This window comes from Ranitomeya variabilis, chromosome 2 (genome assembly GCF_051348905.1).
Source record: "Ranitomeya variabilis isolate aRanVar5 chromosome 2, aRanVar5.hap1, whole genome shotgun sequence".
Lineage (NCBI taxonomy): Eukaryota > Metazoa > Chordata > Amphibia > Anura > Dendrobatidae > Ranitomeya > Ranitomeya variabilis.
In genome coordinates this window covers 228,242,213-228,258,324 of record NC_135233.1, presented here as the reverse complement: position 1 = coordinate 228,258,324, position 16,112 = coordinate 228,242,213, and the positions used below count along the sequence as shown (strand labels likewise).

Here is a 16,112-nt window from a genome sequence, read left to right as displayed (position 1 = left end):
AGTGCCCCTGCAGTCCTCTGGAGCTTCAGAGGCAAATGTGACTCTGCTTGTGCATCAGGGAGCGCACAGTTCGAGCTGACATCTCAGCCATGCTGCTGGCCTGTACTGTCAATGGTCAGGAGTGCACTGTGCCCCGGAAAGCAGGAAGCTGAAGTAGAGGGAGCAGTGTGCTCCTGAAGACAGGACATGGGGATAAAAAAAAACTTTAAAATCCTGTAGTCCTCAGAAGCAATAATTAATTTGTTGTAGCGAGCAATACCGCTTTATTACCTATCCAAAGGATGGGTGATAACTACTAGTTTGATGGGGGTCCAACCACTGAGAACCTTCCAATTCCTTGAACAGGAAACTTATGTCCTATACTTAATGTATTGATGGTCGTGCATGTATGCTGATGCTCCATTCAGTTCCAATAGGACGGCCGGAGATAGTCCTGCACTGTATTACACAGCAATGAAAGTTTAGTACAAAGCAAGAATGGGAGGTGTAGATTGTATTTGAGGGCATCATGATCTCTTGTCGGACCCTTGATTTCAGAGATTGTGTGTTTTACCAGTGTAATCAGTTATTAGTCCCCATGCTTTATAAATCCGGCAAATTCGACCTGTGATAAGAGTAGAAAATTGATGTTTTAGGAAAATAAGTATATAAAGGAAATGATTGATAGTGATATATATGACATGGAGTCTACCGTATTGATGGTAAATGTTTTTTTGGTAGTTAACAGCCCCCATAGTTAATGTTGGTTCAGTCCAAAAATTGGATGCGGAGAGTAACAATGTGAATCCCTCCTGAATCAGCCAGGATAGGTCACAGACCTTTCTCTAATCACGTAGGCCTGGAAATGATTCTTTGGAGATTTTGGCAAAGGTTGGGAGCAGCAATTGCTCTGACTTGGCTTTAGTCACTTGTGTATATATTACTAGTGAAGTCATGCTACATTCTGCCCTTTATATTCAATGTGCTACAGTCTCTTTGCTGAAAATGTATTTGCATAGTTTAATATGTAGCACAACAAGTAAAATTGACTTGTACCTTCTGCATATGCATTATGGCATGTACTGCCTTCACCTCATGGGGCACAGAAAGTATAAAATATGGATGGCACTGTCTGCCAAATGCTATAGACACAGCGAGAGGTTACTGACAACCTCCTTTTGTAAAGAACAAAGAAAAAAATCTAGAGCGGCTAATCCGTGCTTCAGTGACTCTTTCTTAGCGGTGCTTTATTTTCCTATAACTTACCATCAGCCTACCTGACTTCCTACTATGTGTGGAAATAGGTAATGCTGCAGTAAAAAAAACATGGGGGAGGAAAAGAGCAGTAGTCAGAGTCTCTAATCAAACTCATTTTGTGAAGAGGAGACCTTTCACTGCTTTCAGTATGTCTGTGACTGAAAATGCTTGCGTTCCTTATAAAAATCGGAAAGAAAATACTGAAGCATGGTTTTTTTTCATTACTCTCCACCATGCTATTCCTCTGTTACTCCTCCTAGAAATGTCTACATTAGAGATAGGCGGACCCCTGGATGTTTCGGGTCCGGCGGGTTCAGGCGAACAGTTTAAAAAAAAAGTTTGGATATCAGAATAGTACCATGGACCCCATTCACTTGAATGGGGGGCTAAAAATCCAGTGGTTTCAACGCTGTCATGTACATGACAGCGCTGCAAACACTGCATCTGATCGGCGGTAAAATCATTACTGCCGGTCAGACAGCTGTGGTTGCCACGCTGTCAAATAACAGCGTGAGCCCGCAGTTGTGATCAGAGGTAAAAAGTTTACCTCCGGTCACTGGTGTCGGTTGATGGGACTACTTCTCCCATCAGCCTATGCCTGCTACAGCTAATAACTGTGAGAGCAGGCGCCGGATGATGGGAACATTCATCAGCCGGCGCCTGCGCTCTGAATAAATAATTAAATAAAAAACGCATGGGTTTTCCTCTATTTCTGATAACCAGGCAGGCAAAACTGACATCTGCGGGCTGCAACCCTCAGCTGTCGGCGTTAGCAAGGCTGGTTATCAAGAAGAGGGGTCCCCACGATGTTTTTTTAAATTATTTAAATAAAAAATTTGAAAAAACTTTTTGGGGTCTCCACCCATTTTTGACAACCAGCCTTGCTAATGCAGACAACTGGGGGCTGGTGTTCTCAGGCAGGTAAGGGGCCATGTATTTTGGCCCCCCTCAGCCTAAAAATAGCAGCTCGCAGCCGTCCAGAAAATTGGATGCGCCATTTCTGGAGCTTTGCTCAGCTCTTCCCACTTGCCCTGTGGCGGTCACAAGTAGGGTTCATATTTGTGGGGTTGCTGTCACCTTTGAATTGTCCAGTGACATCAAGGCGACGGTTTAGTAATGGAGAGGCATCAATAAGACACCTATCCCTTACTAATCCTATATGTATATTGTAAATAAACACACAGCAAGTATAAAGTCTTTTATTTGAAATAAAAAAAACGCACATTTCCTTTTTTATTTAAAAATAACAAACACAGTTATCGTATATTCCTATAATTCCCATTTCATTGAAGCCCTTGTCTCCTGTAATAAAACAAAAATAAAAAAACAACAATATCCCTCACCTGTTTGTCGTTCTGTCCCACGCCATAATCCATGTCTGGGGATAAACCGTTTTCAACCTAGACGGCTCCAAGATGCGACCGTCCAGGCTTAGAACCAGTGAGGAATGAGCCGCTGTGAGTGCAGCATCAGTTACTAGCGGTGACGTCACGGAGGCTGCATTCCCAGTCGGGCCCCTGAACTGCGGTGACCTTCGGTGAGGTCACCGCTAGCACAGAGAGAAAGTCTCCCTGTGAACTGCAGTGAACTCACCTCTGCATCGTGAAACTTTTTCTCACGTTGCTGAGGCCACCACAGTTCAGGGGCCCAGCTGGGAACGCAGCCTCAGTACCCTGTGGTAAACTTGATGACGATACCGCTAGTCACTGAGGTTGAGCTTGCAGTAGCTCATTCCTCAGTGGTTCTCAACCTGGGCAGTTGCATCTGGTCAACGTCCAGGTTGAAAACTATTTATCCCGAGACATGGATTATGGCGTGGGACAGAACAACGGACAAGTGACGGATATTGTTGTTTTTTATTTTTGTTATATTACAGGAGACGAGAGCTTCAATGGAATGGGTGTTAGGTGAACATAACTGTTTACTTTTAAGTGAAAAAGGAAAAGTGTGTTTTTTTATTTCAAGTTAAAGACTATACTTGCTGTGTGATTATTTACAATATAACTATAGGATTAGTAATAGATAGGTGTCTTATAGACGTTTCTCCATTACTAATCCGTGTGCTTGATGTCACTGGACAAGGTGACATCAACCCCACAAATATGAACCTGACTTTCCACCACCACGGGGCAAGTGGATAGAGTTCGGCAAATCGCCAGAATTGGCGCATCTAATAGATGCTCCTAATTGTGGGCGGCTGCAAACTGCTATTTTTAGGCTGGGGGAGGGGCAATATTCATGGCACCTTACCGGCCTGAGAATACCAGCCCCCAATTGTCTGCTTTAACTTGGCTGGTTGTCAGAAATGGGGGGACCCCACGCCTTTTTTTTTTTATTATTTAAATCATTTATAAATCAGCATGGGGACCCATCTATTCTTTATAACCAATCTTGCTGAAGCTGACAGATGAGGTTTGCATCCTGCAGCTGTCTGTTTTGTTTTCTGGCTGGTTGTCAAAAATACAGAGGAACCTGCTCCGTTTTCTTTTATTATTTATTTAGAGCACAGGCGCCGGCTGATGAATACTCCCACCAGCCACCGCCTGCTCTCGCTGTTGTTAGCGGCAGCAGGCGTAGGTTGATGGGACCAGTAGTCCCATCAGCCAATGCCTGTGAGCGGAGGTAAACTGTTTACCTCCGATCACAGCTGCGGGCTTCACTGTGTGAACCGCAGCTGTCTGATCAGTGGTCATGATTTTACCGCTGATCAGAGGCAGTGTTTGCCGCACTGTCATGCACATGACAGCGTGAGAAACACCCAGTGTTTGGGGAGCGGAACACTGACTTCCTGGTGAAGTCCATGTTCAGTGTCTGTGCCCAAACAGTAGGTGTTCAGTACGGATTCTGAACTTTACTGTTCGGGTTCGTCCATCTCTAGTCTCAATAATTCAACAACTTACCATACCTGTTGGTAAAGGGTTGTGTGTGTGTGTGTGTGTGTGTGTGTGTGTGTGTGTGTGTGTGTGTGTGTGTGTGTGTGTGTGTGTGTGTGTGCCTAACAAAACATTTAATGATTGTACAATGTCTCACCCCCAAGTGGTACTACCCACTTGTACATTTATTCATACATTTCTGGGCGGAATAGCAGAGGAATAGCATAATGCAGAGTTACCAAAAAAGATTTTCCAGAATTTACATGTCTGTTACCTAAAATAGTTAATTAAATATTTTAGGGACTTGTCCAGCCATAACAGAAAAAAAATTACTGAAAAAGAAGTCCATACGCACATTACTGTTCCCCAGCACTTTGGTTCTGATGCTCCTCGATCCCATGTAGTTCATCCTGGCACATGATCACCTGTGGACAGAACAAAGCTACATGCCTATGATCTTTAAGACCAACTGAACATAAAGGTTCATTTTGTAATGTTCACTTGAAGAAGGGCATCGAGAATCTAATGGGTTACAGTGGAAACACCTTCACAATCAGTCACACATCTGCACAGGAAAAATTTTCATATTTTTTTCCCATAGAGGTTTATTACATGAGACCAATGTTTTCTGAACATCTCACTGCTGACTCAGGAAACCACGAAGATCTGTGTTTGAATTGGAGAGATGGTTTTAATGTAGCTTCATATGTACAGAAATTGGCGGCACCAGCGGGAACGGTCCGGTGATTGTGCTATGTCACCCTGCACAACGGCTCCTCACACTGCATCCCACCGTGGTGCAGGACCACACTGCACAGCCGCAGACATTAATATCACTATTCAGTCTAGGAAAGCCGGGCACAGGACAGATTGTTTCTCATAAATCTGTGATGTTGGAGTTCACGAGCAGCCTGTATAATCCTTTAAATTTCCTGCCCCAATGTGTGTTGGACAGGGGCACAAGTCAATGTTTTATACATGGAGACATTTTTGTGTCTGTGGGAAGGAATGTTATGTGGTTTGCTCTCGTCTTTCCTTCAGTTGCAACATTTTTTTCTGGCTGCATTTGCATCCCATACAGATAAGTATTCAGGAATTACTGTCCTATTCCAAGATACTGATGTCTAGAACACACCTGAAGATGGATAATGGTGGGCCGGAGTCAAAATAACCCTGGATGCATCTATCATTCACCTGACTAGTTAATGATTGCATTGGTCAGATTACACGCGTGTCTATGGCAGTGGCTGATACGTGACACAACTGCGGTATATAATCTGAATTGACAGGTGAACCTTCACAAAATCACTTCAGTGGTTTCATATCCTTATCAGTTAGTCCACAATTGCTTCCAGCAAGCCTTGAATGTTCGTTCCTAACATGTCTGTACTTTGTTTATAGGGGGTGGAAGGGAAACCAGGAAAACAAGGGGAAAAGGGCAAGCCCGGACGCAAGGTACAGCACAAGGATAGCGGCATACCCAGTATGAGTCATGGTAGAATAACAGCTGGTATTAAATTAAAACATTCATCTTAATTTTCAGGGAACCAAAGGTTTTCAGGGTCATCTTGGAGAAACCGGTACTCCAGGGAATCCAGGACCACCAGGGAATCAAGGGCCCAAAGGAAGTAGAGGCACCCTCGGGCCAGTGGTGAGTACAGTACATTATGACTATGTAATTATAATCAGTAGGGGGTTGCTCACCCACATTAGAGTCCTTGGCCATGATTTCTGCAGAAGGATAGAACTTAAAAGTTGAGCTGGAAGAAATCATCTCCCTCCACGACTCGATCTAATAGACCTCTTTCATTTTCTATCTGAAAGAGAATTGATTGACTGCCTGTTATTTAGGATTGTAAACAACACTGCTGAATAAAAAACTGACCGATCCTTCTTCACGTATAGGGCTCTCCTGGCAGGATGGGTGCACAAGGAGAACCAGGAATTCGCGGCTATCAGGTAACATTTCTGATGAGGTTATTAGACTACAACCGCACGGCTGGCAATGTGTGAGCGATAGAACCATCCATCTAATGGGGATATCATTGAGGCAGCCAAGGGAATATTTGTAGATTCTAAGTATTGTACAGCCATGGCCAAAGTGTTGGCAGCCTTGAAATTGTTCCAGAAAATAAAGTACTTCTACAAGAAAATTATTGCAATGATGCATGTTTTATTATCCACATGTATATTTCCTTTGTGTGTATTGGAATAAACCCCCTAAAAAAAACAGGAAAAAAAGGCAAATTGGACATAATTTCACACAAACCCCCCAAAAGAACTGAACAAAATTTTTGGCGCCCTCAACTTAAAATGTGGTTCCACACAATTTGGAATAATTGACTGCAAGCAATTGCTTCCTATTTGAAGGCACCTTCTCCCAACAGCAATTTTAAGATTTCTCCACAGGTAGTCAATGGGATTTAGATTTGGATTAATTGCTGGCCAATTTAGAAATCTCATTGCGACCCAAAATCCTTAGGTAATCTTCAGATTTCAAGATGCCTTGCACAGAGTCAAGGCACCCAGTGCCAGAGATAACAAAACAACCTCAAAACATCTTTAACCTCCACCATATTTGTCTGTAGGTACTGTGTTCTTTTCTTTATAGGCCTTATTCCGTTTTTGGTAAACAGAGCTTTTTTGGTAAAGCACATCATTCTACTATCTTGTGGTCTCATCTGTCCATAAAACCCTTTCCCTAAGGGATTTCGGCTTAGGCTGCTTTCACACTAGCGTCGGTACGGGCCTGTCGCAGTGCGTCGGGCCGATGTACCGACGCATGCTGTGAAATAAATGCCGACGTGGCCAGCGGAAGCAGTCTTACGACGCTTCCGCTGCCCCATTGCAAGGTCCGGGAAGGAGGGGGCGGAGTTTCGGCCGCGCATGCGCGGTCGAAAATGGCGAACTCGACGCACAAAAAAAGTTACATGTAAACTTTTTTGTGTCGGCGGTGCGCCAAAACACGATGCAACCGTCGCACGATGGTTGCGACGTGTGGCAATACGTCGCAATGCATCGGTAATGTGAGTCTATGGGGAAAAAACGCATACTGCAGACAACTTTGCAGGATGCGTTTTTTCTCCTGAACGACGCATTGCGACGTATTGCAAACGACGCTAGTGTGAAAGTAGCCTTACTCACGAACATTTTGGCAAACTGCAGTCTAGCTTTTTTATGTCTCTGTGTTCGCAGCAGGGTCCTCCTGCCATCGCGTTTGATTTTATTCAAATGTCGATGGATAATTCATGCTGATATTGTTGCACCCTGAGCCTTCAGGTCAGCTTGAATTTCTTTGGAACTTGATTGGAGCTGTTTATCCACCATGGGGACTTACCTGCGTTGCAACCTTTCATCAATTTTTTTTCTGCCATTCACGTCCAGGAAGATTATCTACAGTACCATGGGTCGTAAACCTCTTGATTATATTGTGCACTGTGAAAAAAGGAACATCAAATCTCTGGAGATGGACTTGTAACCTTGAGATTGTTGATATTTTTTGGTTCTCAAGTCCTCAGACAGTTCCCCTTGTCCTTTTTCTGTTCTCCATGCTTAGTGTGGCACAAACAATCCAAAGATTAAGTGAACTTCTCCCCTTTTTATCTGGTGTCAGGTGTAATTGTTATATTGCCCACACCTGTTGCCACAGGTGAGTTTGAATGAGCATCAGATGCTAGAAACAAAGTTGTTTACCCTCAAGCTGCCAATAGTTTTGTCTGGCCCATTTTGGGGGTTTTGTGTGAAATTATGTACAATGTGCCTTTTTTTCCCTTTGTGTGTATTGGAACAACACACACACACACAAAAACAAAGGAAATAAACATGTGTAATTGCAATAATTTTCAGGGAGAAATTCTTCATTTTCTGGAACAATTTCAAGGGTGTCAAAACTCTTGTTGCCATGACTGTATTTGATAGAAACTATAGGTTTCCCATGGTGAGACGATTCCACTTTCATTCCATTTGATCAGTGTGGCCATTACCTAGTGTTGAATATTAAAAATAAAGGGGTGGTCTAATGTCATACAACCCCTTCGTCTGGACTAGCTTTACTCTACTACAATAATGACATGTGACTGCAGTGACCAAACACTGGCCAAATCATTGCTGCAGCTCGGTAAACATAGACCAGTCGGAAAGCATGGAAGTACCAGCATATAAGGAGTAGGGGAACAGTAAGGTATTACTCGATTTTGCACAGAAATAAAAAAAGAAAAACAATCTTTCTGGGTAATATATACTTGGCTTGCAATGAAACTTGAGTGACGGCATTGTAGTAAATGTAGACAGTGGTGTAATGGAATCAATGTTATGTAACGAAACATCATGTTCCTTCTTTTACCATAGGGACATGCAGGTCCCTCAGGTCCAGTTGGGCCTCCAGGAGTAAAAGGTGAAAAGGTACGTCTGTGCCACCCAAAGGAGGGTGAAAATACGCAGTCAATATTATATTAGAATTACAATTTTCATGGTACAGTGGATTGTATTTTGTAAATCAGTCCTTTAATATGGAGCTTGGGTTAACCCTGAACTTCTTAATCTTTCCTATAATAATGTAGCGTGTGATAGTATCCTAGGTTATCTGATGTATACTTATGTTTTTTTTGGGGGGGGGGGTGCGAATAGTTATCATGCTGCTGATCTTTTAGATACTGTGATGCAGTGATCACTATCAGGTTGGGGAATACTTGCTAGGCAGGGATATAACACACAGCAAGACCGTATTTTCTTTAACAAAAGTCCATGCCTGGTTTATTATACCTGCATAAACCACGGTAGTGCATTTGAACATCACAGGACCGACATGTAGTCCATTTCAGCTGCGGGTACGTTATATGCATCAACGGAACATATCAATCACTGACTTGCCTGCCCGGCACACATCAGTCAGTTCCAATAGCAGATACTTCTCTGCCATTATAACCCCACCTTGCTAGAGTTACCTTCCTGGAGCTCCTGCTCCACACACTGACCTCCTGTCAGTCCTCTCTCCTGGGGAAGCTGCCTTACGAGGATCACCGCCTAGACCCACCAAAGGACAGTAGCTTCCCCCTACCCAGATTGGCGTCACGGTCTTTGCAGGCATATGTCTCCACCATGTGCTTCCCATGAATCCGGTCCACACACACAGGACCTTCCAAGCAGAGAGAGACCATGTGACCACACCATGGTCACATTATATTCTTGTAACCACTCCAAAAGGTGGGAGGTGTGTGTGGTTAGTCAGACCCGCCCAGCTCTCCGACTAACACTGTAAGCCTCCCTTTAAATTAATTCCAATACTTGTGGGACTACAGGTCACAGAGCCACATTATCGGCTTACAGCGCAGAGGATCTCCTGTGCGACACATTCCGGCCATTTACAATAATGTCGGACGTTGTCTCACCGTCATAGTTATGCCTACACCTGCCATGCATTCCCATGGCCTCTATACACCTCCGTGCGCAGTCTGAGGAGAACATGCAGTGACCCCTAGCTGTAACGGGGGTCCCTGCATCACAATACACACGTGGTCAAAATTGTTGGTACCCCTCGTTTAATGACAGAAAAATCCACAATTGTCACAGAATTAACTTGAATCTGACAAAATTAATAATGAATTAAAAATCTATGAAAATTAACAAATGAAAGTCAGACATTGCTTTTCAACCATGCCTCCACAAAATGTTTATAACTCATAAAGGCTGGACAGAAATGATGGTACCCATGAAAATAATGTGACAAAAGGGACATGTTAAATCACATTGTGTCCACTAACTACATCACAGGTGTCTACACAATCTTGGAATCAGTGATTGGGCCTGTATATAGGGCTACAGATACTCACTGTGCTGTTTGGTGACACGGTGTGTATCACACTCAACATGGACCAGAGGAAGCGAAGGAAGGAGTTGTCTCAGGAGATTGGAAAGAGAATTATAGACTAACATGTTAAAGGTAAAAGTTATAAGACCATCTCCGAGCAGCTTGATGTTCCTGTGACTACAGTCGCACATGTAATTCAGAAATGTAAGAGTCATGGGATTGTAGCCAACCTTCATAGATGTGACCGCAAGAGGAAAATTGATGACAAATCAAAGAGACGGAAAATACGAATGGTAACAAAAGAGCCCAGAAAAACTTCTAAACAGTTTAAAGGTGAACTTCAAGCTCAAGGAGCATCAGTGTCACATTGCACCATCCGTCTGAGACAAAGTGGACTTCATGGGAGACGACCAAGGAGGACCCCATTGTTGAAAAAAAATCATAAAAAAGCCAGAATGGAATTAGCGAAACTTCATGTTGACAAGCCACAAAGCTTCTGGGAGAATTTCCTATGGACAGATGAGACAAAAATGGCACTTTTTGGCAAGGCACATCAGCTCTATGTTCACAGATGGAAAAATTAAGCATATCAAGAAAAGAACACTATCCCTACTGTGAAACATGGATGAGGCTCTGTTATGTTCTGGGGCTGCTTTGCTGCATCTGGCACAGGGTGTCTAAAACAATAAAATAAAAATCAAACATACACATATTTGGTATCGCTGCGTTCAGAATTGCTAACCTAAACGGCGTAGTGAGAAAAAAAAAGTAAAACCACCAGAATTACGTTTTTTGGTCACCGCAACATTGCATTAAAATGCAATAACCGGCGATCAAAAGATCCTGTCTGCACCAAAATGGTATCATTAAATATGTCAGCTCTGCACGCAAAAAATAAGCCCTCGCCCAGCGCCAGATCACGAAAAATGGAGACGCTATGGGTATCGGAAATTGGCGCAATTTTTTATTTTTTATTTTTAACAAAGTTTGGAATTTTTTTCACCACTTAGATAGAAAAGAACCTAGACATGTTTGGTGTCTATGAACTCGTAATGACCTGGAGAATCATAATGGCAGGTCAGTTTTGGTATTTAGTGAACATAGTAAAAAGCAAAACGAAAAACATCTGTGGGATTGCACTTTTTTTGCAATTTCACAAAACTTAAAATTTTTTTCCAGTACACGATATGTTAAAACCAATGGTGTCGTTCAAAAGTGCAACTCATCCTACAAAAAACAAGCCCTAACATGGCCTTAGTGACGGAAAAATAAAAAGTTATGTTTATGGGAAGAAGGGGAGCAAAAAAAAGGGGTTAAGTAATATCATCTTGTCTGCCCACTCTCTTTTTATCTGTTTATTTATGAACCCGCAGTATTAAGGGAAAAAAGTACATTTGACTGAATAAATCCAGTGTTTCTGTGGTTATATTCAAGAACGTATGTGTCAGCAGATTCCCACCGAGCGGTAATAGACTCCCAGCAGACAGCGAGCATGTTATTGAGTCACCTCCATAAACTCTTCACCACTGACCTGATGAGATCATGATTGTAACTGCACGGCTGCTCTGCCGTCTCTGGCGATAACATGTTCTTGACCGTTTTGGGATTCTTGTCACCTGGACATTGTCTGGATTGGCAACAACAATGTTATGCTCCAATCTGACTACATCATCTGGGCCTGTGGTACGTAACCATATCCAATTCATTAGCCAGAAGGAAAAGCGTGCATCACATGCATCCACTTAGTGTAGCATTGGAGACCTGGCAGAGCAGTTTTATCTGAGGGCAGCATAGGAAAAAGAGCAGAAACCTTATGGTAAATGTGGAAAGGAACTTCAAAGTTACAAGTACATTTCCATTTAGGTCATACATTTTATAGTTAAAGGTAGTGATTCATGTGGACTGCAGGATTCAAACAGGTACATGGACATGTTGGGTGCTATCTGGTTAGTGGAACGCAAAGCACAAGTGTAACTAATGTTATAACATCATTCACACAGCCATACAACCAGCTTTGGGCTCAGAGGTTTTTTTTCTTAAGGATTCTATATGCCGAATTAAATCTATTTTCCCCTCAGAACATTGTATACAGGGAAAGAATACGGTGGCACATACTGGCGCATAATACAGACGAATAAGGGATTGTGTGTGTCGCCATGCAGATTCACTGCACAGGACAATGCCGTAATCATGTGCAATGAAGCCGTTAAATAGAACCGGTCAGGTGATCTCTGCTGCCGCATGTCAGAGCAGGACATGATAGAAGCAGAGAAGATGAGTACAGCCATGCATTGGATTATACAGGTCTAGTGATGAGCGAACTTGCTCGGATAACTTGTTCTCCGAGGATCTTGTTCTTGCTCAAATAATATGTTCGATTCCCCGCAGCTGCATGTTTTGCGGCTGATAGACAGCCACAACACATATGGGGATTGCCTAACAAACAGGCAATTCCTGCATGTGTTGCAGCTGTCTAACAAACAGGCAATTCCTGCATGTGTTGCAGCTGTTTAATAGCCACGATTGATGCAGCCGTGGGAACTCACATATTATTCAAGCACGTCCCAGATATTCAGATAACACCCAAGCATGCTTGGATAACACCTTATGTGAGCATGTTCGCTCATCACTAAAACTATACAGGACACCTAGGACAGATAAAACTTCTTGCTTACCCACACACAGAACAATTGATAACTTTTCCTGCATTAATCCGGTTCCACATATGTGACATATCACTGTTAGGCCCACACTGGCCGCTGATTATATGACCAAATCTCAGCAGCCTCATAGGCAGAAAGTTCGGGTCTACAGACCGTCAGCTGGTCTGTACTCAGACCATGAATGTCAGATGTGTGCAACCAGCCTAAGGCCTCATTCAGACTGTCCATTTTTCCTGTAAGTTAAAAAAACGGACAAGTTTCTTCAGTGATTTTCATCAGCGTGACATCCAAGTTTTCTCATAGTTTCATCAGTTTATCTCTAATGAGCAAAAAAAAGTTTCTCCTCCTATTGATCATGATAGGATGGTGTCTGAGTGCTGAAGGAATTGCACACCTAAAGGCACTTGGAGATGATTCAAATTGGATTTTTGAGTATTTCATATCCATTGTTTACACTGCAGTAAGTACAGTATTGTGTTAACGTTTCGGGTGTAGACAATTCATCAGACGTATAGGCTATGTTCTATGCATATAGTTCGAAGGAGTCCTGGCTGCAGGGAGAGGATTCCCCCAAACAGGGACGATCAGGATCCAGAGCTGTCAAGGTGTGTGAGTGCTGTTCTTATTTTTCATGGACCCATAGATCTGCATTGATGATTTTGATCCGACACTCTGATCAATATCTGACATGTCTCTGCAATTTTACACAACACAGACCACCTGGAATGAGGAAAAGTTCAGATATGTGAACTACCGTACTCCATAGACTATTACAGGTATAAGTGCTAAATGTGAAAAACATGGATAGCACTCGTACACAGAAAATGAAGTCTGTATGAGGCCTAAATCTGTGTACGGTGTGAAATAAGTCAGACTGTTTCTGTCTCTCATGGGCATCCTGCCATTATTTACTAAGATTTACTACGTTTTTTATATAATAATCATGTTCCAAATCGTATAGTCCAATATATCTGCTCTCCTGCTGTCATATCCTGCTCTCAAACAGGGCTGGAAAGATCACCGGACAGCTTCACTTTAAATGCAATACCCATATAGTGCATCTGTTGCCTTCTGCTAGGGAGCCAGCATTAGTCAGTGATATGATCACTGCATAGCTATCACTACTGGGTGTAAAAAGACCCTTCTTATCCCTATAAGCAGTGGGCACACAATAAGTTCCACAAACTTCTGAGAACGTTTCGGAGGTTCAGGGTCGTCAGCAAGGACCCCTCATATATGACCCTCTCATATACAGGTGCTTTTTACAAAATTAGAATATCATCAGTTTCCGGTAATTTATTTCAGTTCTTCAATACAAAAGTGAAACTCATATATTAGATAGTCATTACAAACAGAGTGATGTATTTCAACGGTTTCTGTTAATGTTGATGATTATGGCTTACAGCAGCCAATGAAAACCCAAAAGTCATTATCTCAGTAAATTAGAATACTTTAAAACACCAGCTTTAAAAATTATTTTAAAATCTGGAATGTTGGCCTACTGAAATGTATGTTCAGTAAATGCACTCAATACTTGGATGGGGCTCCTTTTGCATCAATTACTGCATCAATGCGGCGTGGCATGGAGGCGATCAGCCTGTGGCACTGCTGAGGTGTTATGGAAGGCCTGGTTGCTTTAATAGCAGCCTTCAGCTCGTCTGCATTGTTGGGTCTGGTGTCTCTCATCTTCGTCTTGACAATACACCATAGATTCTGTATGGGGTTAAGGTCAGGTGAGTTTGCTGGCCAATCAAGCCCAGTGATACTGTTTGTAAACCAGGTATTGGTACTTTTGGCAGTGTGGACAGGTGCCAAGTCCTGCTGGAGAATGAAATTCCCATCTCTAAAAAGCTTGTCGCAGAGGGAAGCATGAAGTGCTCTAAAATTTCCTGGTAGACTGCTGCGCTGACTTTTGTCTTGATAAAACACAGTGGACCTAAACCAGCAGATGACATGGCTCCCCAAACCATCACTTCAGACTAGACCTCAAGCAGCTTGGATTGTGGCCTCTCCACTCTTCCTCCAGACTGTGGGACCTTGATTTCCAAATGAAATGCAAAATTTACTTTCATCTGAAAACAACACCTTGGACCACTGAGCAACAGTCCAGTTCTTTTTCTTCTTGGCCCAGGTAAGACGCTTCTGGCGTTGTCTATTGACCATGAGGGGCTTGACATAAGGAATGCGACACGTGTAGCCCATGTCCTGGATACATCTGTGTGTGGTGGCTCTTAAAGCAATGACTCCAGCAGCAGTCCACTCCTTGTGAATCACCCCCAAATTTTTGAATGGCCTTTTTTTAACAATCCTTTCAAGGCTGCGGTTATCCCGGTTGCTTGTGCACCTTTTTCTACCACACTTTTTCCTTCCACTCAACTTTCCATTAATATGCTTGGATACACCTCTCTGTGAACAGCCAGCTTCTTCAGCAATGACCTTTTGTGGCTTACCCTCCTTGTGAAGTGTGTCAATGACTGCCTTCTAGACATCTGTCAAGTCAGCAGCCTTCCCCATGATTGTGGAGTCTACTGATACAGACTAAGGAACCTTTATAAATGCTTAGGAAGCCTTTACAGGTGGTTTTTGTTAACCCCTTCCCGACCTGTGAGACAGCGTATGCGTCCTGAAAGTCGGTGCCAATCCGACCTGTGACGCATATGCTGTGTCACAGAATGATCGCGTCCCTGCAGGCCGGGTGAAAGGGTTAACTCCAATTTCACCCGACATGCAGGGACAGGGGGAGTGGTACTTCAGCCCAGGGGGGGTGGCTTCACCCCCTCGTGGCTACGATCGCTCTGATTGGCTGTTGAAAGTGAAACAGCCAATCAGAGCAATCTGTAATATTTCACCTATGAAAATTGGTGAAATATTACAATCCAGCCATGGCCAATGCTGCAATAGCCTCTGCCATGGCTGGAGACCCCGATCTGGCCCCCCCACCGACTGACGGCGGCGATCTGCAGCCGCCGTCAGTGTTCCGTACCCCTCCGTCCTGTCCTAAGTGCCTTTTTCTGCCATCCGACCCTCCCCCGTCCTCCCCTCTGCCCCCCCCCCCCCCGCTGTCCGATCGCACCCCCCCATACTCACCTAGTCCCGGTGTCCGTCCCGGTGTCCTCGGTCTTCTCGCATGGGCGCCGCCATCTTGGAAAATGGCGGGCGCATGCGCAGTGCGCCGGCCGAATCTGCCGGCCGGCAGATTCGTTCCTTACACATTTTGATCGCTGCGATAGGTTCTATCACAGCGATCAAAATAAAAAAAATAGTAAATAAACCCCCCCCTTTATCACCCCCATAGGTAGAAACAATAATAAAATACAGAAAATATATTTATTTTTGTTTTTCTGTTAGAATTAGGGGTAGGGTTAGGGGTAGCGGTAGGGTTAGGGTTGCACTTAGGGTTGCACTTAGGGTTGCACTTAGGGATAGGGTTGCACTTAGGGATAGGGTTGCACTTAGGGTTGCACTTAGGGATAGGGTTGCACCTAGGGTTGCACTTAGGGATAGGGTTGCACCTAGGGTTGCACTTAGGGATAG

The 16,112-nt window shown here is 43.5% G+C and overlaps 1 protein-coding gene across 2 annotated transcripts in view; it reads left to right on the top strand.

The window, feature by feature from the left end:
- The window catches only part of COL27A1 (collagen type XXVII alpha 1 chain), a 477,424-nt gene that overhangs the window by 359,081 nt on the left and 102,231 nt on the right, over positions 1-16,112 (top strand). For both annotated transcript variants that reach the window (XM_077283906.1, XM_077283905.1), the window contains exons 38-41: positions 5,511-5,564; positions 5,653-5,760; positions 6,015-6,068; positions 8,457-8,510. In XM_077283906.1, coding sequence (XP_077140021.1) covers positions 5,511-5,564; positions 5,653-5,760; positions 6,015-6,068; positions 8,457-8,510 — 270 coding nt within the window. The remainder of the gene's footprint in view (positions 1-5,510; positions 5,565-5,652; positions 5,761-6,014; positions 6,069-8,456; positions 8,511-16,112) is intronic.